Source organism: Acanthaster planci, linkage group LG21 (genome assembly GCF_054643075.1).
Source record: "Acanthaster planci isolate LZ-2023a linkage group LG21, COTS_SCS, whole genome shotgun sequence".
NCBI classification, from domain to species: Eukaryota; Metazoa; Echinodermata; class Asteroidea; order Valvatida; family Acanthasteridae; genus Acanthaster; species Acanthaster planci.
Genome location: NC_141797.1, coordinates 172367 through 196773, shown reverse-complemented (window position 1 = coordinate 196773; position 24407 = coordinate 172367). Strand labels below are relative to the sequence as shown.

Sequence of the window (24407 nt, the reverse complement as noted above, 5' to 3'; positions counted from 1 at the left end):
GTTTCTTAGTTTGCATTTTTCATTCTTTTTCCATTTTTCTTTTCTATTTTATTCTTATTTCATTCTAATAGGTTTCATTCGGAACTGGCACGAAATTTCCAACCACTGCAAACATCCCAAGGCACTTTATTTTCCCTGAACAAATCCATTTTTCCAAAAGCACAAGTCTTATTAAATCGGCCGCGTGTGCGAGATCTACCCTATCAAAGCGGCTCTGCGCCAGTATTAGTGCACGTGCTTTATTCCCGAATAACCTTTTGCTTTTTTGAAATGCCCAACTGTGTCATTCGAAATAAGCAAAATGGCGGATACAAGGCCCTCGAACTTCGAAGTACTGTGTTTGGTTCCACCCTTTAATAAAATAAAGCCACTGCAACCTATAGTCACCAATAGGAAGAAAACTGAGACAAAGATGTAATCGTGACGAATGTTTATTTTTCTCACAATAATGAAATCATATCTGAGTAAAATAATGCGCTTCCGAGTACAAAATATCCATTTAAACGGATGTACAAAAACCTGAAACGCAGGGACGGATTCGGATGATAAAGAACAAACACACAAATTCGTTGAAGATTTTGAAAGTATCGTTTTACCAAACGGCATCTTTTTCTTTGAAATGTTGAATTTTTAAAATCCTGAACTATTTGAGAATGGAAAAGTCTATATACAAGTCTATGGGTATAAATAATAAATTTTCTGAATTACTGCGTGCTCTAAACAAGTAGGCATTGATTAATTAATTTTTATCATTATGTTGAGTGTGCAACCGATGCTAAATTTCTAGTAAGGATAAACCTTGTCTAAACCTTGTCTAATTTTAGACTTAACCGAGATCACTTCAGATCAGAAAAGAATCAGAAATTGAGATCAACAGCTTTCAAAGAACGAAACCTTTAAGAGGAAGACCCTAATCTATGCAAAAAACACGAAGAAGTAAAAAAAAGTCTTGAAAATAGAATTTAAATATTTACATAATAATTCTAGCCCTTACAACAGGCTTACTTCGGTTACCATAACTTGGTAACATTTTAGAAATTATGAACACATTGGCATTAACATTCCGAATTGCCTATTAGTACTTAGCATCAATTCCAAATTAAAAGTAAATTCTAACATAGAATACCTTTGTATCTGTACGCTTTGTTTTACAGGAAATTTGTTTTCAAAACAAATGGTTTCAAACCATTTATTAATGATAAGTCATGTGTGTTTCGCCAGCGAAATTTGAATAAAGAAAATTCTTTATAAATAGTTTCAAAAGATATAAGAAGCCTCCATGTACGCAAAAGGCATTTTTACATATCAGCTGGAAGTGCTGAACGATGCTCTACGACATTATAATAATAGACTAATTTGTGTAAAACATTTTAAAAGTGTTTTTAATATACAAAAGAATAAGTTACGTTGTAATTTCCATTCCGATAAATAAAAATACAGCAAAATACACTCACTTCAATAAATTTAATCACATGTGCTTACATACATAATACATCCATATATGGGACACAATTAATTTAACGCTTGAAAAGGGCAAACATGCGGACCTTGAGGCTGCAATTTAAAACTGTGAACAATGTAAATAATTTATGTGTCTGATGCACAGCTCGAGAAATTTAGACTTCTCTAGACTCGGGTATAATAACCCATTGGGTAGCCTCACCAAAAATTGCCAAGAAAATGAAAGATGCAGACAAAAGATATAATTTCATGTGTGCCCCGAGCACCTAGGAGACGTGTAAGTATTTTTTATCATTTTCTCTTAAGTGAAGATGTGTATGATCCTGTTCCTTGTTTACAATCATGCATACCGCCCTCTATCGTATCCAACTAAGATGACTCGGGTGTAAGTATGTACACTACTTGCTTTATGATTGCTTGATCATCGGGAACAAAACAGACCTCGACAGCACCTTGGTATCAGTCCGGTGACGTCATTGTTTGTAGCCTACCGCGTGACTCATAAAGTTTTGGGTCTCAGACAGGCACAGGCCACTGGGATGTCCTCATACACATTATGATACCTGTTGGAAACAGTGAGGTTATTGAATCTTTAGAAATTGTATAGTAATTCTTCCTTCGATTTTTCAATTCATTTAGGCGAAAGAAGGATGTAAAAGAATTTCTAATTTAGATAACATTTCTGTCTTTATGTTATCAAATAATTACACCAGTTGAAGACGGACTACAAGTAAAAAGTATGCTCCTAAAACAGAAGAGGTAAAAAAAAAAATCTGAATTTCTCGTGATCTGCTACTGTAAGCTATGAAGGAGTAAATAATCCTGGTCTGTTTAAATAATACTTATGAGTCAAATAAAAAAGATTACAAGAATTAATAAATGAATAATGAACTTTTACGAACAAATCCTGTCACTCATTCCCCTTTAAGTACATTTTAAATTGATCCATTTAGGATTCTATCAATTTTTTAATTTTGCAATTTATATATTTGTAATTTTAAGAATTTCAAGTTCTTCGGCTTGAGCAGATTATTTATTCATTTTATGTCATGTCAACATTTAGTGGAAGAACTTACATAAACATTCCGTTGACGCACGGCCCACGACGTAAAACCTTCATGCGAAACAACACCTGATGACAGTCATTCTCGTTAGAAAAAGCGCCCTCCTGTGCCAAAGATGTGTCAATGCATCTGGGACAGCGGCACTTTGCTATCTGTATAGTGCTCGGGTAACTGAAGGGAATGAAAAAAAAATTAATTCTCATAATTGTAATCAGTAGTTACAACAGCTACAAAAGGGTTCCCTACTTCAGGTTTGATCGCCAACACCAAAGGCTTTCTATGCTTTAACCCATCTGACGATAAATAGACGTGCATGGATTGAAAGAATTCAACCCTAAAAGAGCCGGGGCAGAGTTTACCCCGCCCCCTTGACATTTTCCCTATATCGCCGCAATTTTGTCATTAGTTGAGCCTAAGTAGTTTTTAGAGTGACTCCCTTCCAGGCATTTTGACACTTTTTGTACAAATTCGCTCATACCGTTCTCGCGCATCACGTGTTTTCCCGAGACGGTTCAGCCTAAACATTGCACTTTTGCCACTTTGGTGCTCAATGCACGCGTTCTGGCATACACGTAGCCTTGAAATTCAAAGGACCATAACAACTAAAATACACAGCCGATTATTTTCAAACTTCAAATTTGTAATGATGAGAAGTGTTTGTACAGGGCTGATTAGGTGTGAAAAAATCAGGTATGACACATCTAAGTTATTGGGGGCGGGATCCCCCCGGGCTGTGAGATTGATTAAAAAAAATGACTCTTTTAGGGTTAAAGTTTCGTCAAGATTTATCATCTCAGTCAACATTTGGGATTGAACTATGACTTCCGGAATTCTGCAGTATTTCGGCAACTCACCGATCAGGGTCGACATCGGCCACATACGTCCAGGGGCACAAACTCCTTCTGTTGACTTCAACAATACCACTGACCCGGAGTAACTCTACTGGGCATGTGAGATTTACATATTCCTCCCTTAAAGGTGGAGTTACTAGTGACTCCGCCTCATCTCGTGCAGCGACCTCTTGCGGCAAGATTGCGAGAGCAGGAAACTTGACATGCTGATTGTTTCTCTTGAAGTCTAGTCGTAGCTGGTTCTCAGGCGGTTCCTGACACCTGGTCATCTCGGCTTCACCCTGAGGTTCGCTGGTGCTCGCGCTATCGCTGTCCTGACTGCCGCTACCGTTTTCTTCAGTTGTTACTGCGCCGTCTCTCATTGTCGAGGTGGATGTGTCGACAGGGGTCGATGAAGTTGTCGGTACATTTGTCGAAGGTGTGGCTGGGTCGACTGTTATGGTGGTTGTCGCGTGGACTTCGACAAGCTGAGACTGAATATCTTGGATTTGAGGATCGTAGCCAAAACCGGCACCGCCGTCAACGTCTTCATACTCTGTCATGATGGCGCCTAAAATGTTATTAACCTCTGAAGGTTCATCCGACTCGTCTGAGATTGGAAGCTGATTGGGTGCGTCATTAGCAGAACTTGAGGCCGGAATACTAGTCCTAGAAGTTGTGAACTCAGAGGGTACTGTTGCCATAGTAACTGAAGTAGTCTGGTCAGCATCCCGACGGATTATATGGCCCAGGTTTGCAGACGTCAGGCACAGGATGAGTAGAAGTTCAGCAAGCATGCACTGTAGAGTAAAATCAAGACAGGTTGACTGCACTTATATTCTTAACTTTCTAAAATTTCAAACGAGGATTTCAAATCACCGAGTCTTCATTTTCTAACGTTATCTTTGGTACAGCAAAAGCACTATTTGATGTTTTTCATTTTGCGGGTGTCGGGGGCAGTACTGGATCACGGAGGCGGGGATTGGGAGTTGCAAAACCCTTGAGGCCTAATGATCCGTAGGCAAATTTATGCCACAAATATATAGACCAAAATGCTAAACAGTTCGTCTTATTTTAGAATCGGTTTGCAATTCAGATTAGATCACCAGGCCTACCGTAGATTTACAAAACGGGGGAGAGAGAGCCCCGCTAAATAAGGCCTCAGGTAGGGGTTGGGTTTCTTTCAGATAGCGAATCCCACGTTTCGGCACAACAAAATGACCTAGAATAGTTCAATATGGCGATGGTACAGCAGATTTTTACCTGCTTGCTCTTTAGTTCAGGACCCCTGCTTTATCGAGGCATGCAGTTTTACAATTCAAGCGGAATGATTTTTTTTTACTCTGAGTGGCTAAAATAGCTGATACATTGAGCTCAATATTTGCCATTCGCCGCTACCAAAAGCCATAATTTCTTTACGTTCACTTTTTGCAATTCGCAACCCGGATTTTGCTCTTTTGACAACTGTTAGTCGACTTAATACTCATCTTTAACGTATACTGTGACCTCCCATTTATAGGAAGTGTCCTGTCCACCTTCTGTGTGTGTATTTATAACCACGACTCAATAGTCATGTGTCCACCGATTCCGGAAGTTCCTGAAAATAGATGGTTTTAGACGGAAGTTGTGGAATTTTACCTTCACGGTGCCCTGGGATTTGGTACCGCACCCATGTCAATATGCCGTTCATTCACGTCATTAGTATGCCAAAGCTGACCTTGGATATTCCATTTGTCCTGTTCCTTTGTCCAATCCCACCGCATGATAGGATTGGATGCTATTTCAGTGTGAATGACGTATTCCTTCAAAATAAATTGTGATAAGAGATACTGGGTGCAATGCAGTATCTGTTACATGTATTACATAACAGTTTGGGGAATTTTTATTTTCCTGTGGGGAAAATGTTCTTGCCAGTCCCGAGAGGAGACTAGTCTTCAGACCTCGCAGACCGCAGGCTTCCTCTGTTGAGATTTTCGACTTTCCAAAAAAATTCAAAAAGTGTGAAGTCGAAAGAAGTGAAGATATGCTATGAAATATCCGACTTAAAAATACTTCTGTACTTGGTTTCTAGCCTTAATTCCAGCCTGGATCAGGGAATTTGGAACGAAAGTTGCACCGGGATGTCACGTGATGGGCACGAGCGTGCCACGTGCGCGCCAAATGATTCAAAGGTGTGCTGGTACATCGCCTGAACGTATATGTGACCCGTACATCGAAATCAGGAATAAGTCACAAATTGACCTCTTGAGATATGTATATGGTCAGAAAGAGAATTTCATAAGCTTTCATAAGCTGGTATATCGGTAAGCTTGCATGCCTACACTTCCAAAATAGACAGAAACCGCCGAATCGATTTTTTTCAACATTCACCCACATCCCCACTTTACTTTTATTTCTTAACAGCCAACCAGTTTATTTCCATTGAACAACTCGATTGTCACCGAACCTTACTGACTTTGGATTTTTCTTCATTCGTATAACACCGTCACTAATCGGGGTCAAATCCCGTCTTTCAGAAGTTCGGTGTACCTGTGACAATGAGGTCATTCATTCCCGGTGTGTGTGGTATCACCAGGACGCGAGCGTCCGCCTGACATGTATACCGGATTGTGAAGTAATGTCATTGCATTTAGGAAACATGATTCGCCAGTAACATATATTGAAACTCTTTTATTTCAAAAGAATGTTTACGGAATGATTATACTTCCAGAAATAGGCCTAAATATCCCAAATAGTGATTCCCAAGTGGGAAATAATTAAAAAATTGACAATACTCCTTGAGACTCAAGCCAAATAGTCTAAATTTGTAAGTACATTTTACTTATTACACAAAAAGCAAATTATCCAGGAAACGTTTGGACGACTGAACTTTGTCCTGAGATTATTAAGACGAAAAGTGATGGGTTTTAAGGTTTGTCTTTTGGTTTTCTACGTTTTTGCCACTCGGAGTGAGGGGAATAAATATGATGTGATTTTTTTTAAAAAGTAGGCAGATTTGCCACGCACATTATAAAAAAATTGAACATTTCTGTACATGTAATCTTGAAGAAAAGCTGACGTTTTCTGTTAGTGCATTCTCAAAACTGGAGTCATAATGCTCAGATTTTGCAGACCGAGATGCAGAAAAATTTATTTGCTTTTTAGTGTCCCACGAAACAAGATAGGTATAGGCCTTGTCCTTGTGCTTCATCCTTGCCTGGCAAGCAAGTGTGTACACGAATTAACTTTGTGAATGAACAGGGTGGCGTCATCTGCCTACGTCACGAGTCCTACGGTGAGAGTCCGGGATTTTCCCTTACAACGCATGTGATTGTGCTAGGTCACCCAAGCATGTCACATGAAGAAACGGCTTCGTACAGGACGAGGTCGTGGCATGTTTGTCTGCACTCGACGCTGTGGAGTATAGCTATGGGCAAACTATTACAATATCAGTCCGTGCCGGAGAGGTTTAACGCTGACTATAGGGACGCTGCCCTGATTATAACTCTGAACTTGGGAGCGAGGTTTCAATTAATGCAAACCATATCCTGTCTTTTGCATTCAAAGATCCACCTACACAGTTGCCTGTTTGTTATCATATTTGTTTTTGTTATTTCGTTAGTATGCAAATTATTGTCATGATGAAAACTTTCATTTTGAGAAGAGGATTTTGTGATTCCAGAGATATTACGACGTAGGTCAGGAAAATTCACAGTCTGCATTAAAGATGTCTAATAAAATGACAGACTTAGTTTCAGCCAAACGAACTAAATAAAACACCAAAGGCAAATTCTGGATAGGAAACTTACTTTCCATTAAGTTTACCCTACAAAAGGCAGGTTGAAATCTGAAACCCCCCCTTAACATTTTTCCCGATATCACTGCAGTGCAATTATTAAGAGTTAAGCCTTTATACGTTATTAGCATAACTCTCGGCAGTCACTTTGACACCAATTTTGCGAAAATCGAACGAGACGGGTCAGCCCAAAATGTATACTTTTCTACGCATGTAGCCTTGAACTTTAAATGACCGTAACAAGAAAACTATTACTGATTTTTAACAGAGTGCACACTGTATTGAAGAGCAAGTGTCTTTACATGCATGCTAACTTTAAAAAGAAACCTCGAGCGGCAAGTAGCCGCTTTCTTGGGGGTGAAATCAGCCTCCCCCGGCTCTTTAGTATTGTAATTATCAGTTGACATGGTGAATCGAAAGCAAATTGCTTAGTACAAATAATAGCATTACCAATATTTTTCCTTCCTAAATTTGCAAACATAAAGCAATAGGAATGAGAATATTGAGTTCCAGAGCCGCATGCATATTCCTTGAGTTGCTTGGATTGTATTTTTATATCCAGAGAGGAGCAGAATATCTGAAGATTTGAACGGTTTGCTCCACTTGTATAGCGGAAGAAATACGACGGAAAAATAAAAACTTTTTCAAAAAATCACTTCGTAATTGTCGATTAAATTTCTTGATGAGAAATAACTGCTGGGTAATTTTTGCTGCCCCTTATTTGAAACCATGAAGAAATATAAACACTTAGTTTCCTCTTTTTAGATTTTTCCTGTCTGTTTCCAGCTAAATGCATTAATTATAGCTCATACCTTACACCATAAAAGCCTATTTTTTCACTTAGCGTAGTATTTTAACCAGTCAGCCATATACATCATGATATAAAAACCTATTTTAACAATGTTGGCGGGAGCCCGTTAGATTGCATAAGTGAAGAGCATACTGGCGTCTGTGCCACTTCTCTCGGAGCAATGTGCGCTCGCCCTGAATTGTTTTTTTAGTCAGCTTAAATGCTTAGCCAAGCAACAAACGGGTGCCTGAAAAAATTGAAATATGTTTGAACTAAGAAGTTAATCTTAGACAAGCTTACTCTTTTTGTTGACGTTTCCTGAGTAGCAGTTTTAAAAATATTCCTGGTCTATGTATTGAAATAATATATCTAACATACAAAATTGAAATTGAAAAACAAAATCATTAAGGCAATGACAACTCGCTCCAAACTCAATCAATTCCGTTTGGCAGCGCAGCCCAATCAAGAGTTATGTGAACCACGATCGAGTGACTGTGGCCAGTTCTCACATTTAACTGCTTATTTCAACTGCAGCTAACTTTACGAGATTGCGGTCGTCATTGACGTTTGATTGCTTTATTGCCCCAGCTCAGACAACTAATTAAAAAACATAAGTTTTCAATGTGGAGCTTTAAATTTGGCAGTTTTCCTTATTATATCTTCGCGTTTGTCTTCCAGCTCCAGACTCAGGCTTTGCCACAAATTTATACACGAGTCCTTTTTTCATAAAGTTTGAGATAGGGCAGCTAGATATTAAATCTCTCGTATATGATTATCACACCAAGGATGGATCCGAAGTCAAAACCTCAGTTTGTAGAAAGGAAAGGCTTACCAGAGGAGACATGATGATAATGAGTCCTGTCTGAGATAAAACGCACAGGTGTTCACTTTGATGGTTGTCAGATAACTCTTCTTGTAATTTGGTTGGGTTGCTCCAGGCTCGATGATGCCAACTGAAATGCCTCTGATGAAGCTAACGAGGGGATTTTATACTCCATCCGGCCCATCTGTGGTCCCCTACCCAGGTCCAGGTGTTCCCTACACCTTTCTTCCTGTTCATCCCAGGGATTTCGTAAGTGAATTTTTCCACTTCGCCCGGGATTCCCTTGCCAATCTATTTTTGGAGAAGTGACACTGTAACTGGTGAATACCCGGAGCCCCTTGTTTCCTCCATTCTCCATCCCGAACTAATTCCATTTTGAACTTTGAAAAGAAAAGCTGTCCAGTCATTATGACTCACGCTCACTCCACGGCTTCCCTGTTCCCCAGTACAAGCCCAACAAGTTAATTCCAGTCTGTTTGCTCGTCAGTGTGAAGTTTTCCTCAGTGAAATAATGAACTCTGCTCCGTCGCGCATGATCGCACGGCCTACTTCAGAATTAAGGGACAACCAGGTCCACGTCTATCACCATATGGAAAGTCACTGGGAAGTTCGCTAGCTATTCAGTCCACAAAAAAAGGAAACTGCACGTGGCATAAATATTCATAGCCTCTATTTGTTTTGTTCACTGAGCTGTTTTGGGGGCGATGGTAAATTCCCCTACTGAGACAATTGAAAGTAAGGCATCACATGATATGTGTAGAGACGAGGAAGAAGTAAATGATGCAGTAAATTTGCTGCAAAGAATGATTTTGGGCAAATTTATTTTCATTGGATCCGGAGGTTTCAGGACATTTTTACCGAGACGTGAATTGGGGATTGGCGTTGTATGTCCCTAATTAAATACAGGAAACGTAGTCATAGACACGTGATGGTCACGTGAGAAAACTTTAGGCCAGTTCCTTAATCCAAGAATTGCTAAATTACGACGCAAGGCGCGATTTTCAAAAATCGTCAGCTTAATGGTTGAAGTCAGAATAGAAGAGATTTCTTTAACTGGTATCCAAACTCATCAAAACAACGGGTGACAATTTTTTTCATCGACAAATGACACTGTTTTACCTTCAAAGAGCTGGGTTATTTTGATGGAGATCCCCCTCCCGAAGACGGCAGTGCCACACCCATTAAAGTTTGGCATGCATGTCAAGACACTACGTATCTTACCAAAAATTAATGTGAAATAATTGGAACGTAGGCCTATGTGTTAGCAGTTACAGTCACTGGAATTTCAAGGCTACACACATGTACCCAACGGAAATGTTTACCGGTACATTTTGGACTGACCTGTCTCGAGAAAATTGGCGCTACGCAAGAACGGTCAATTCGATTTTCACAAAATTGCTGCCAAAATGAGTGGACAGTGTTACTCTGAGTAGGCCTACCCCAAACGCCTACCTCCGTAAAAATGAACCTCAACGATATAAAAAAAATTGAAACAAATTATAAAGAGTTATAACATAGTGTGGCATGGGTCGATGTCATGTGCGTGAACATCTGAGGGAGAAATCAGGGATCGTGCTGATTTTTCAAATATATGAATCCTACATTCCCCAAATGTTATACAAATTGACGATTTCAACGGCAGTTTGTTGGTTTTGTCCGCAACGAAAATAATCCAATTAATCAATCCATCCAAAGTCACGTGGGCTCTGCAAATAACAAAGTGCGTCAGTGTATGAATTCACGTGACAATTTGGCCAACTTGGCTAGCGATTCCAAAATAAATTATTTGAAATAAAAACGTTCATTCATTTTATAATTAGCACTGCTTACATAATAACATATCTCGTCTAAATCCACTTCGAAATGAATAATGTTATTTGCAGTTTTCTGTTAACATTGTTGTTCATAATTTTTTTCATTTATTGGACATGCGTTCCTGGACCCCTCCACCTAAATCGGTTCGTGTGTTTCGAAGGTGGTGATGTAAATAAACAGAAGACTTCTCCAAACAAAAAATGGTTTTGGAGGGAGAAGAACCATTTTCTTCAAACTGAAGACTTTTAGTTGATAATGAGCGAAAAAAGTCAGAGTTTTGAGTCACTGTTGCGTCACAGGAATCTAGAGTGTAAAGTACTGGTCGTTATGCGTTTTTTCTTTTGAAATGTGGAAACCCGTCTATGAGATGAAGCTTGTACGCCTAAACAAGTAAATTTAGGAGATTCTGTTCAGATTCTGATAAGGTACGATCAGTGCATGAACTGTGCGTAGCCGTGATTTGCACTGAGAGATTTTAAAGTCTATTTCATCCAATTTGTAAAATAATGCCAGCACAAGAAACCACTTGACGCGTCAACAAGTGTTCCAATTCCTTATTAAGACACTCATTTTGGTGGTAGACTTAGATCCCGGTCGGAAAGACAAAGTCGAGGACATAGTTTCAAATTCCTGGGCTCATTGAGAGAAATGAAACTGAAAGCGGATCAGTGGTTGTCAATGTACACTGTACATGAAGAAAATGGATCCGGGAGACATGTAGGCGTAAGGGTTAGTACTATTTAATGATTTAAACTTTCCAAACACAGGAACAAATAAGAGACAAAGGTAATGTCTGGGAATGGTCATTATTTGGATATCTTTGGGCATAGGTAAAGAAGGAAACTATTTTGTTTGGGGAAAAATCCAGGAGGGAAACTACCGAAAATGGTGCGCACGACTCGACGGCGTGGACATGACACATAAGGTAAACCACAATAACACAGCCAACAATAACCAACAACAAGAAATAAAATCCAAAGCAATGAACAACAAATCATGAAAAGACCTGTACACATGGTAACCTTTACGGATGATTTCACTCATGTTTCCTGCCTGGGAGAGTGGTACACACACTGGGATTTGGAAACCGCTGCTACAACAAACATGCTCTCTTTACGAAATTTAATTCCCTGTATGGGCCTGTAGTGTTAGTTTCCCTCTCTGTTTCTAGAGTTCCCCCAAAGGCTAGAAGAATGTTTAGCCCCTTTGGGTGGTGAAACGAGTTTCCTTGGCTGATTCTAGCCCTGCATGCACAAGTTACTGGCAATAACACTAGAATACGGCATTTAGAAAGACACATATATAAAGATTGAGAAAGGAAAGAACAACGTGGGTTGACTTGCTCCAAGTCCCAGCATAAACCAGCTGCCAGATACCAACTATAGTCCCAAGGGTTGCAGCCTACGCTGTCACATATATTGACCAATCAATTAGCAGGTGATTATGGGACGATGCTGATTAGTATGACACCAGACAATACATATTAAAAATGAAAAGCATATTTATAACTATTCTCTTATTGGATCGCGATCTTATTATTATCATAAAGTTAACATTTATAAATTCTTAATTAAAGCAATCTTCATATCCTTAAAATATAACACTTTAATTAATGACACACTGAAGTGTGTACTTTAGTGCATGAATTTCGAATAAATTCAGACGAGATTTTAAAACCACAAACGAACTTTGTTTCATTCTAACCATATGATAAAAAAAGAGTATTAAATCAAACCATATTCTCTTTCCTGATTGCATATCAATACAAATATTTAGCACACAGACTTAATGCACTGTTTAATAAATATTAGTTTGCGAGACTTTTAACTAATTATATCACCAGCAAAGATGCAAAGATAAGCACGTGACACAGTCACTACTGTACTTTCAAACTGATAACCTCAGCTGAAAATAGCTCTTTGCTATTAAGCAAATACAGTTTTAAAATGATGGTTTGTTTGCGTTTAACATGTCATTTTTATCTTTATACAGATACAACTCTATGTATACATTTAAGTTTACTTCCAAGCCAGTGTTATTTATTTTCACTTTACAGAGACTTTCTTGGTGACTTTACTTCCCTTTTTGTTTCGTGTTTTATGTGCATGTCTTATGTCTTCATGAGTAAGAGCCGCTCTTCGAGACTGAATGGTTTGAAAAGAAGACGGACTCTATGGATCTGTAGATTCCAGATCAGTTTGGACAATTAGTCACAAACATCAATAAGAACAATAAAGTGTCTGCGCTAATTGTAAACTTTAGAAAACAGTTCGAACATTTTAGAAAAAAGTCTAGGCCTGGTCTCCGTCTCAGTGTCAGCCACTAGATGGAAGTTTTGTTTGGCTGAGCGCGACAAGGTGATTGAAGAAAGATAATTGAAATGTTTCCATTGTGAACCTCGTAGCAACGAGAACTCAAGGAGGGACAATCCTGTCTCTGTTATAAAACTTAGCTGCAAGGACCTATACTTGTTAAAATTGTTTTCTTTGACGATGATATCATCTGCTCCGAATTGGATACCAGGAAATACTCGTTACAAACCGATCACTAACCCGTACCTGCTTACAAGAGGTAAAATCATTTTTGGCAAGCAACAAGGCTATAAACTCATTTAATTAGCTAAATTAATATACATGTATAGAATAAATACTATATTCTGTAGAACATTCCTCTTTCTCCATATATTTAATTATTTAGGAGCATGTTTTCATAAATAAATAAATAAAGCGAATTATTAGATATTGCAAGAGATTATCTTTTTAGGCAAAATTGCAGTGCTGTTTTTGTCCTCCAACCTGAATTCTAATGCAGAGTTTCCCTGACGGCCATACTGGAGTCACTTGTCAATTTGACGGGAATAAAGACTTGACCACCAGTATGGCCGCGTGTAAAAACGCTGTTATTGCCTGATGCGAAGAACGTCTGTCTCCTTAAATTTCCTTGTCTCTAGCGCAAATCCTGGCAACAGGGACTTTGATGGACGTGTTTTGCCAGCTGCAAAAAACAACAGAACAAAATGGTGGTGACTGTTGATAGGACATGTTGTACATGCACCTCATTCTGTGGAGCCTGTCAACTCGCCGATTGTCCGGTCCTAATGACTGAGGTCTGCGCTACAAAATCGGTTTACCCCGAATCACTCTGCTGTTACTTTTGCCTTTTGCACCAAAGCTTAAAGAATATAGTGACAATGATCTGGCTCCTCAAGCCTTTTTATAGCATGAATTAACCGTTAACTATAAAAATAACCTTGTTGTTTTTCGCCCAAATCAAGAGCCCGAATGAGATTCCAAAATTCCTGCCTTCCAGAATGCGTCTATATCCAACCATGATCTAAGTAAACTACAAATCACGCGTATCACGGGGGTGAGATTACCATAAAACTACCGTCATCTCTGTGTGAACACTGGGGTTCTGAAAAGAACTGGTGGTAATCAACATTTCGGACAGTAAGCTCCGTCCGTTGTCCGGAGACTGGCGTAATACTTCTCCCTCGACTTTCATCTTCGTTGTCCGGTGGGTGCAATGCCCGACTCAGTCCATACGTGGATAGGGTTTTCAGTGCCCACCTAATTCTTTGGGTTTCACTCCCACCTCTTAAGGTGTATAAAACCCTTCTCCGATTGTGTCTTCTCTACAAGTTTCTTCGGGCTTGCGAGCTAGAATGCTGAGGGCGCTTTTGAGGAATCCTTGGTTTCATTGCTAAAAACATTAGGGATAAAGTAATCAAGCAGACAGATCAAAGGACCGATGAACAGTCAAATGTTCTGGTCAAGTCATTGTGGTGGCTCTTCAAATAGGTCTTACCTCTCGCTGCTAGATTGTCTGGTCTGCACCTGCATTGTATACATCACCATCTGGCACGAACCCTGCGCACTGTAACTAAGTTCGTCTGTATTAGGATCGATGCACGAGTTTATGCCTTTGTGGACTTCTTTGGCAAACATCAATTTGCTAGGCAACCTGAATTTAAGACAGAATGCGTGTTAGATGCGTATAGATTGGCGGTTTGGTGTCACATGGTGGCGTTGTGGAATACTGGTGGTGTGTTGAGATAGCACTTGATGCCGACTGTACAGGATACATACCAGTACATCTGACTGGATTCCCTTTATCGAGTAAACAAACCCGTTTTCGACGTTAAGAGTGTGGACTTACAACTTGTGAACTGTAGATTTTACCTATATATCTTGTGTTTTTCACCAGGAAGTTGTCGGATATCGCGAGAAAAAAACATACAAACTGGGGTTCACTTGTCTTGTGCAAAGTCGAATACGATCGCCAGTGGTACATGGTCGACAACTTTGTAAGAAGCGGGCGATGATTGCGTACGACCAGCGACATGTGTGTAACGAAGGAAGGAAGGAAGCATGAGGGAACACGCCGCCCACACCCCTTGCCGAGGCCTGTGCGTCCCGTCCCCTGTGTGCCCCCCCTCCCCCCAAATTACAGAAGGAGAAAGAACCTGGGAATATAAAAGTCCACTTTGATTAGTGTTGTGCCTATCATTCCATGAGAACGAGGTCGTCTAAATCCTGACTGATTCCACTTTCCAAAAAATAAGGGCCCGCAGTCAACCCGCTCCATCCCCGCCCATTGAATGCATCCTAGTCACGTTAATGACTATCCGACCACTTGATCTAATAGTGAACTGGTAAAATGAAAAGGGTGTACGGAGGCCATGAATAGTTTTAAAAACAGTTGGAAACAATAGAGGGCGTTGTTCAACAATATTGAGTGAGAAATTGTAGCAAAACAAGAATGTATAAAGGATTGAAATTTCCAATTCCGCCAAGAACTGTGTCAAATTGTGTTCACCTTATCAGCCAGATGTCAACGACCGACCACTGCTACAGTACGGGTCGAGTACTGCATATTAAAATAGTCTTTGTAACTGCATACGTATACATTCTCTTTTATTTTTAATCACGATGGCCTATAACTTTAGTTCAGAATCAGGAAGTTCTCGGTCAGATTGCGGGAAGCCTAACACAGGATTTTTTCGTTGTGAATTCCTGATTTGGTAGCGTTTAGTATGTAGGATACTTTTTTCCTTCCTGAGTAGGTCATGCACATGAGAGCAGGATTATTAATAGTTTGTGCATTGTGACGTAACCTGGTTCAGGATAATTAACACGCGTAGGCAAGATTAATCCAATTATCGCAGACATTGCGCGGACTGTGTCGTGTCGCTGACGTTTTTTCTCGAACGAACTTGCCTCAGTAGAAAACTAAACTGGCGTATTAGAGGCTAACGCGTGATTCCAACCACAGTTACGATTTCATACCTACAGATTCGTATGGAGACAATAATCATCAATTACCCTCAGAGAGGCGTTTTAGACCGTGAGGTTTACTGTCCCAGACGGATTCTAAACTTTACTTCAAACACTGAGAACATCAAATTTTATCTGGACTTTAGTCCGAGCTTGATTAAAAATGATCATGCACAATACAGAAAAAATGTCTCATTATTATAGCCATAATAATATTAGTTTTTTTAATGCTGCCGTAAACGTGTACGGTTATCTCAACCCTTGTCTTTAGGGCCTTACCTGTTCAAGTCTTCGTTTTCCTCATATTCGAATTCGCAAATAGCTCGAGAGGGTAAGTCTCTCTTCCGCCTGATGTCTGCTTCGCGTTTGCCGGTAGTTGATGTCTCTCCTTCAAGCTGAGCACTCCCGCTACCGCTCAGTGATACAGACAAAAGATCTGAAAGCCTGTTTCCACTCGAGATTTCTTGCATTTGGTCGTTGCTATTGGAAAGGAATCCACTTCCACTGTTGGAGGAGAGTCCATCAGATGAAGCACTTTGATCGTTCCTCCCACTCCCGCTGAGGTTGTTGTCGTTTATCCATTGTGAAGAGGGTCTAAGTAAATCCTGGATGGAAGCTCTTGCAACACACGCCAACATCAAGACGAACAGTAACCGAACACACAAATGTGAATCTCTCTGCAATCATGAATTAAAATCATCAATGACACGTAATATCGACAAAAATGGTGCGTTTCTTGCGAGTCTCGTGTATGAAAAGTTTTACTATCGAGTAGTTATTGGGAACGTCACGTGCTGAATTCGTAACCACAAGGTTGAGACTCAACCATGTTAAGAACAAAAGGTCGTGTACCGTTTGACATACAATTTCTGAACGTCTACGAACTTGGCAAATTAAAGTAGGAAAGAAAAGGTTTCCACCGGAGTAGTCCGTTTACTGCACATAGGAGACTCATAGCTGTCCAACAGTTGTGGCTGCGAATCATGCACTTTCTGTGTGAGCCACTGTCTAGCGGCTTCAACTACTTCCCCTTGGACATGCGTGTCTAAAGCCACAGCCAATGGATTCGCGGCATTGATTTAGAGGTAAGTGGGAAATGAGATTGTGCTGTTTATCGACACTGAAGCTGTATAGGAAACTAAACCCTTGAACATTTCAACCCGGAAGTCGCTGTATTTTTGTCCTGGCAGACTTTCATATCTTCATTTCCTGACTTTTTTGGAATGCAACATAAACTATAAATTCAGACAGGTTTTGATATCGCCCATTCATTTTAATGTTCGGCGACTGTTAATTGTTTGTTGTCGTTCCTGGCCGAGATAAACAAAACACGAACATGACACTGCATGTGTTCGTTCCCAATCAGTCAAAAAAATATCTCCGACGAAAGTATGGGTTAAGTGTTAACTAATTAATTGAGGAAGTCCTGTAGAAATGACCATTGAAACGCAACATTTGTCTGGACTTTTCAAACATGGATCATTGTTTCCTCTTGGATCTATCAATAATCAAACCGTCAATTGTAGCGAGTTCGTTATTTGTTAATTAAGAAATCCATAGCATGCTGTTGGAAACATGGTATTACCAATGGAATTCTACTCTGTCTGCTTTTTCATTTTCACAAAAATGACACCACTAGTCTAAAATACTTCGATTAACTTCAAAGTGCATTGCGCACTAACCACAAACAGAAATCGAAAGGGAATGCAACATCATTTGCTATATTTGTTCTTGGGTGGACATGACGTTTCATTTTCATGGTTATTTTATGTAATGGATTGAATTTGTGTTTCTCTAAAGACGTAAATAGGGGTCAATGTTTGTATTCGATGGTCGTCTTCAAGGTGAAAATACAAATCAAAAATTGATGAAGTGGTCAGTTGGTTGTTTTTTTTGGGGGGGGGGCATCCAAACACATCATTCAAGCCTAAGAGGGCGCCCTTGGTTTGGCTGCTGGCCACTGATTGTTTGCACACAATAATGAGGAAACCTATGTTGCAAAGCACTGCTGGTACCCTGCAATTCAAACGCGTGTGTCGCGCGCGCACTTAAGTATTGATCCGCAGGGCTCCAATGACGGACAACTGAGCTTTTCGTAATCGGCACTGCAAGATGGCCGCCGGTGGCTTCAATTACTTCTGTGCTGATTAAAGGCATTGCTGTTCTACTTAATTACTGCATTATTAGAACAATAATGTATTACACAATGGCATATGAAACTTCATTATCGCAAGTCTGCAACTCGGAACTGAAGCTCTTAATAGAAATCAAAATCCACCAGAGGTTATTTGATCTGATCTTGAGCAAAATAAGTAAACCTTCTATCCGTGTGATGCAATACTTCAGATCAATAAATAAGGAACCAGGGAAAATTGATCGAAAGTCCCGCGGCACTTAGACAGACAAGTCGGAGAACTGATACGAGATAGTTCCGCAAACACTATTGTACATGACACACGTTCAGACGTGAACGTATAAAAATCGGACTTGCTGTGTTGCATTGAGTACGGTACTAAATTATAGCAGAAAGCAAAACTTTAAAAATCATGTTTCTTTTTTATCCAGTTGATGGATAGGTAGAATTAATAATGTACTGAAAATGTTGATACAAAGATACGAATCTATTTTTGAATTAACATTTGTGAAAATATGAGTTCATAAGATCAGTTCCCGGATCCTAGATTTCAACTGTGATGTCACAGCATTTTGATTGCACAATGCAGGATATCCCAACATTTAGGCAGTGGTCGGAGTAGTCGAAAGTTTGACCAGTGTCCAGGTCACCAAATGTCATTGTCCACAACCCCGTATCCTTGAATACCCAGTTCAATTAATATGAGTTCTTTGGCACACCGATTTCGTTCAATTTCCTTTACAAGCCGATCTACTTGAGCGGACAACTTCTGTTTACACTACCAGGGGTCAATATGAAACAATGTACCAGTAAAGCTTGGAAAAATGATTCAGAATAATAGTTTTAATTCGGGTTACAGGCTTCATTTTAATACGTAATTGATTCCTCTTGGTTCGAAATCATTTTGAGAGGTCAATTTTCTGCGCACTGATACAAGAATCTAATCACGGTGATCGCAAACAGTGTCGTGGGTTGGTGGATCTGGATAGAACTCTACACTTAAGGAATTTCCAAGTCATCGCAGATTGTTTGTGATTGTCGTAAGGCACTTGGCTGGGTCTTTGCGACGTCTCATATATAACCCGGCTTAATTGACATCGACTCACTGGGTTTTTCATAATCATTTTGATTCACAACACGGCTGCTAAAGATCATATTATTCGTTACGTGAATGGAAAGTTTCAAACCAAAACACCGGTTCTGAAACGTGGCTTGACCGAGTCTTTATTAGTTTGCTTCCTCTAAGACTAAACTTGTTATCATCTTACACGTGACAAAATTTATTGCACAATGTCGCGATAGGATTTCATCACTTCGCTGCCATGTCCGCTTCAAGAATTACATAACTAGGCAGACAACAATATTTGATCAGTTCCGTGTGAGTGTACAAGCCGCAATAGATAAGTCTGGATTACCCCTAATGATCAACCACAACCACGCTTAGTAATTCCTCCTAGACTCCAAAGCATCGAATGGCGAGTGATTAATCAGTAACACGGTTATTCCCCGACTGGGATAGTGTTGTTTGTTTTGATTCTCTTTCATTCAAAACGGACAAGTTGTTTTCTTACTTGTAATCACTAAACAACCCCCTCTGCTAATTGATAACTCTCTCATAAGTTTCAGACATGTTGTAGATTCGAGAATCCCGATTATTGCTATTTGTCTACAGGAACTGATGCAGTATGTCTTTTGTATTAAATCAAATCTTACCAATGAAAGTTAATTGAAAATGTGACTAATCAATTCGCATTCGTGCAGGTATCAAAAGATATTTTATGTGTTGCAAGAATAGGTGTGAATACCCTACGGTGCGTGATCACACGTGTTTCAAAATAACGAATAAGGCGAGCGTCACCAGAATTGACCGAGGAAAAAAATACCGTAGAAATGTTGTCCCTTTCATGTTGTAGGCCTAGATACTGAAATTGAAACATAACTTAATTTTCCGGTATACGCGTATACTCAGCGTCTTCTGAAAGCGTATCGATTTCACCGCAGAAAAGCATCTCGTTCTGAATTCTGCTAAATTTTTGACTGAACTGTGTTCACTTTGCAAAGCAAAATACTGAACCATACAGGTTGGTTTTTTTTAGTTAAATTGACATTGGGACAGTTAAAGTGAAATGTCATTTCACTAAACAAACAAACTTGGATATACGCGACGGACCCGCACAGAGACCACTTCGTTCTGTCGTCGTTCCTTTCTTTCTTTCTTTCTTTTATTTTTCTATAAGGTTTCGCATGTAACCACGTCTCCTCCAAAGGTACATGAGCTTTCTCGTGTGAATGAGAAATGTGTAATTAATTTGTAGAGAATTAAAAGTAAATGTAAGAGATAGAAATCGGATTCGCAAGATTCCACCGTGAGTTATGTATCTCCCCACCGTCACTGGACAATTCACAGAAAGTGGAGGTATTAGAAAAGCAACACCAGAATGCAAACATACCATCCAAACTCATTTGTTCAAATACTGCCTGAACTTATCTTTCTAAAATGACAACAAAGCTCATCAACTTCAGCGCATTCAGATCTAGAAATCTTACACCAATGCAAATTTATGGTGCCGTTGTTATCCAGATTCTGATTGCCAAAACATGTTGATTTTATCAGGGTGTAAAAGTGAACACAACCGTTGATTTCCATACAAATCGTCTGTTTTCGAGCCAAACTCAAAGTTGAAATCTTTATCTTACCTCTGTTGAATGATGCATTCCCATTGCTCGGTGTGTTGCTCTACAATGCGCTATAGAAATTGAACAAAGCTTTTCCTCTCTTCGCTTGTCGAGATGAGATGAACGATTACACCTGTTGCTTGTTGGATTATTAAATCAAATAACTTTGTCTGGCTTCACCTTCTCGATGGAAGAATTAAACTGTTGTCTGCTTTGGCGGCTCAGTACCGAATGATTAATGAGAGGATGAGAGCAGTGTTTTATAGCTGTGTATCGTTTAATTGTTATTTATAATGTAACTACAACTCGGTCGGATTTTCCTGGCCGCTCTACAGTCGTATCGGGAATTTCCCTGTCGTTGTTTGTAAATAACTCATAGTCATCGTACAGTATCATGGTAGGTGGGGCAGCTGCCGATACATCCTCCCAACTTGATGAGGAAACGGACTTGTATTTGCGTGGGACTGGGGAATATTCAGACTCGAAAGTGAGAAAACATAATTAATCCAAATGTTTTCTGTTGAATAATCTCAATTAAGGAACTTAGCGATACCATACGTCATTAATGCGGTAAAAGAGCCCTCTTCCGGGATGAAAGTGGTGGATTTCAGTGAGATTTATGAGATATAATTAACATGAACTTTAGCAGAATTGAAAGCAGAAAGTAATGTGAAAAATCAACGGGTTTTATTTATTAAGCAAGCAATGTATAAAACGAACATCTATAATTATAAGTGAAGTGGAAATAAATCATATCAATGAGAATGCATAAATCAATAAATGAGGTTCAGTCAATGAATAATCCATATCCCAGAGATACCCTCAAGACTGTTTTTGATTATAATTTCTGAGTATCAATTTAAAGCAGGGGTTGGGGCAACTCTCCCCACCCCACGGGCGGACTGTGTGTGTCTTTTAACTTGAAAGCGGCAACACCCTAAAAACAACCGTGACCTCCTTTGAGGAAAGGACACTAGAGGATTGTTTTCCATCATTATTTTGACAATATTTTTGCAGATAGAAATCTTTAGTTTGGATTCTTCCTGGGCTCCAAAGCTGGACACGTATGCTCTGCGTTGCATTTGATCCTTACTCATCCCAACCCGAACCTGAAGTCTCCACCCCTGAACCCGATCACAGGTTTAGGTAGGGATTTTTATTTATTATTTAGATGAAAATAGCAAACCTTGTGTTTCTTGTTCTTGCCTTCAGTAACTTTAGCTAAGTGTAACGCCAAACACAGGCGTGGAATAAAATGAAATATGTGCACCAATACCATTGTAAAATTTATGTCATGTACAATGTTTCATCATCGTTCTGCTTGTCCACGAAAATCTCTGGCCTGACATACCCGTTCCGGAAAAATTCCTGGATTTTTCTATGATGTTGCTTTAAATACAGCAAACGTGTAGCCATCTGAACAGAGTGCTGGCTGAAATTCCATTAATTACATTTGTTAATTGCTCTATAAAAACCTGTCATTTCTATTCTAGATTTTCCTACTACTGCAAGACTTGATGAAGATCCTGTTGAGCAGTTGAGTAATTATCTGTCTTCCCTATCGAGGAATAAAACCCCATCGGATTCGTCACCAGTTTTCAAAATAGCGATTTCTGACAACATCATTTAAAACTTTTTACCACGTATACTTGTACCGATATTTTGTGCATTGTGATTTCAAACCCAAGAACCATTTCTACAGGGAGGTTTTGTCATGATTTTTTCTATATATTTGTTGAATAACTTGTTCAATCCACATAAATATGCATTTGTGTATAATGAACCGCATTGCGGGGTTTTCTTTGGTTCTTTTATTTAAAATTTGGAAGTAAGCCAAATTAAAGAAATCTGTTGACCTAACTTAAAAGGCCATAGGCAGGCATGGACGGGAGGAAATGCAGGTCTGTTGGAAATTTGTCAAACGGAACACAGAATACATTTCTTCTATTATTCAAACATAGTTATGGGATATTGCGTTTTCCTAAATTTGCAAAGTATTTTGTCTTCCGCGGGGGTTTTACCTGTAAAAGAGGGGATCAATTGACTTTGAAGAGTTTGTCAAAAGTCGAGCGAGAAAATTAAATAATTTATAGCCAACTTGGTTGTATGATGTTGAAACTTATCTCACCTTGGTACGAGTCCCCTATTAAAATTCTCTTACTTGCTGAAACCAGCATCGGGCCTGAATAAATTAAAGTTTGGTGTCTGATAAGGTTTTGCAAATAAACGGGAAGAAAGGCTTTGCCTTTTCCAGGAATTGAATATGCCGTAAAACTTTAGAAAGGGTCGGAGCGTGGTCGGAGTAGCATTCTCTGCGGAAGGGGCATACAGACAAGAAAATGGACAGTCGGTTTAGGAAAATAAAATTTCTCATTCCGCCTGCACTGAAAACCTGGACCAACGGGGATCTATCTGGATGGAAAAGTTTGTACAAGGTCACTGTTATTAAAACAAAATAACCGCAGGCACGGTTAGCAACGGAAAAAGACCACCCAGGATATTGACACCACACACCCACAATAAACGGGACAAGGAAGCCTTTCAGCGTAGATCCATACAAACCCAGGATAAGTTTAATACCAGGAAAGCTGTTTTTGTTCACTAATGAGCAATTCCCATTGAAGTCAAAAGCGAGTCCCGTGAATCGGGGCCAGAGAGGGACTATAATTGGAGGGATTGATATTTTGAAATGCAAGTCAGGTCAGTCCACCACTATGAAATATGTATCGTCATCATTCTGCACATGACCATCAAGAGGGCCGTATTTAGTGCATCACTTCAAGACATCCCTGTCAAGAGCAAGGGACCAGCACTCATTTGGAGACAACTGCTCAGTGTCGGCAACCTGCTTAAGCCAAGTGAGATGGGACGGCCACGGGGCCTCCTCCAGATGGCAGTTTCGCTGACCAAGATGGAATTAGATAGCTGCGTCGAGGGCAACACGAGCAGAGTCGGGGCTTGGAGGTGCCGGGCGTGACCAAACAATTAAAAGTGTGTCACCTCCTTGCAACTCCCGAAAAGATGAATACCGCGTCTCATGCGCTGAGAGATGGTGGCATTTGAAATGAAGTTAGACCACTGGACGCCTAATATGCGACGCAGGCACTACATATCGAAGACCTGGAGGCGCTGTTGATTTCTTTCTCTCAGTGTCCAGCTTTCATGAAAGGCACGTCTGACAAGAATATTAACTAGATCTGCATAAGCCAGAACTACCAGAAAAAGCGGTGCTAAATTAAGACATTCGATATCGGTACTATTGTTGTTGCCCGGTATAATTTTTAGTATGTGTCGATGTAGGCAAAACCGGTCCTGTTGTGCTAGTATCGGTAACAAGGTGTTGTGACCAGGGGCCAGAGGGGATTTTTTTTCTGAAAACGGTTGTCATTTTAAAGAAAATCTGTAAAAGGTCCCCCAAAGGAGGGTGGAGGTATGTTACTCAAGCGTTAAGAGCCAAAAATATCAAATACTCGGTTACCCCACCCTTGTCTCTACAACATACACACAGTCTCAACGACAAGTTAATATCCATTCATATTTTGGACCAGTAGGATAATCCAATCAGAAGACAATCATAAATGCCGTTGCACGCACTCAAGCGCACATTCTTCAGCTTGTACGCGTGCGCATTTTGGTAAATCAAGACACCCTATTGGTCAAAGAGGCACCCCAACGCGCGCGTAACACCTGTCCACGAGCGTTGTGCCACCGCAGTAAATGGCTTCATTATTTTGACTGTCGAATTACACCATACATCGTTTGT

General features: G+C 39.8%; 2 protein-coding genes across 3 annotated transcripts; both read right to left on the bottom strand.

The window, feature by feature from the left end:
- Positions 1-415: 415 nt before the first annotated feature.
- Positions 416-11159, bottom strand: LOC110982437 (uncharacterized). 2 transcript variants are annotated; one of them, XM_022240822.2, is made up of 4 exons: positions 8753-11159; positions 3380-4155; positions 2538-2696; positions 416-2024 (listed from the first exon to the last, which is right to left on the bottom strand). In XM_022240822.2, the coding sequence occupies exons 1-4, from the start codon at positions 8762-8764 to the stop codon at positions 1961-1963; spliced, it is 1011 nt and encodes a 336-aa protein (XP_022096514.1). In that variant the 5' UTR covers positions 8765-11159; the 3' UTR covers positions 416-1960. The 2 variants fall into 2 exon arrangements, with proteins under 2 accessions (XP_022096514.1, XP_022096515.1); XM_022240823.2 differs by lacking the exon at positions 8753-11159 and adding an exon at positions 4619-8739.
- Positions 11160-11282: 123 nt separating this feature from the next.
- On the bottom strand, positions 11283-20905 carry LOC110982403 (uncharacterized). The gene is made up of 4 exons (XM_022240772.2): positions 20666-20905; positions 16114-16511; positions 14366-14521; positions 11283-13552 (listed from the first exon to the last, which is right to left on the bottom strand). Exons 1-4 carry the CDS (start codon positions 20687-20689, stop codon positions 13489-13491), a joined length of 642 nt encoding a protein of 213 aa, XP_022096464.2. The 5' UTR covers positions 20690-20905; the 3' UTR covers positions 11283-13488.
- Between the last annotated feature and the right edge of the window lie 3502 nt (positions 20906-24407).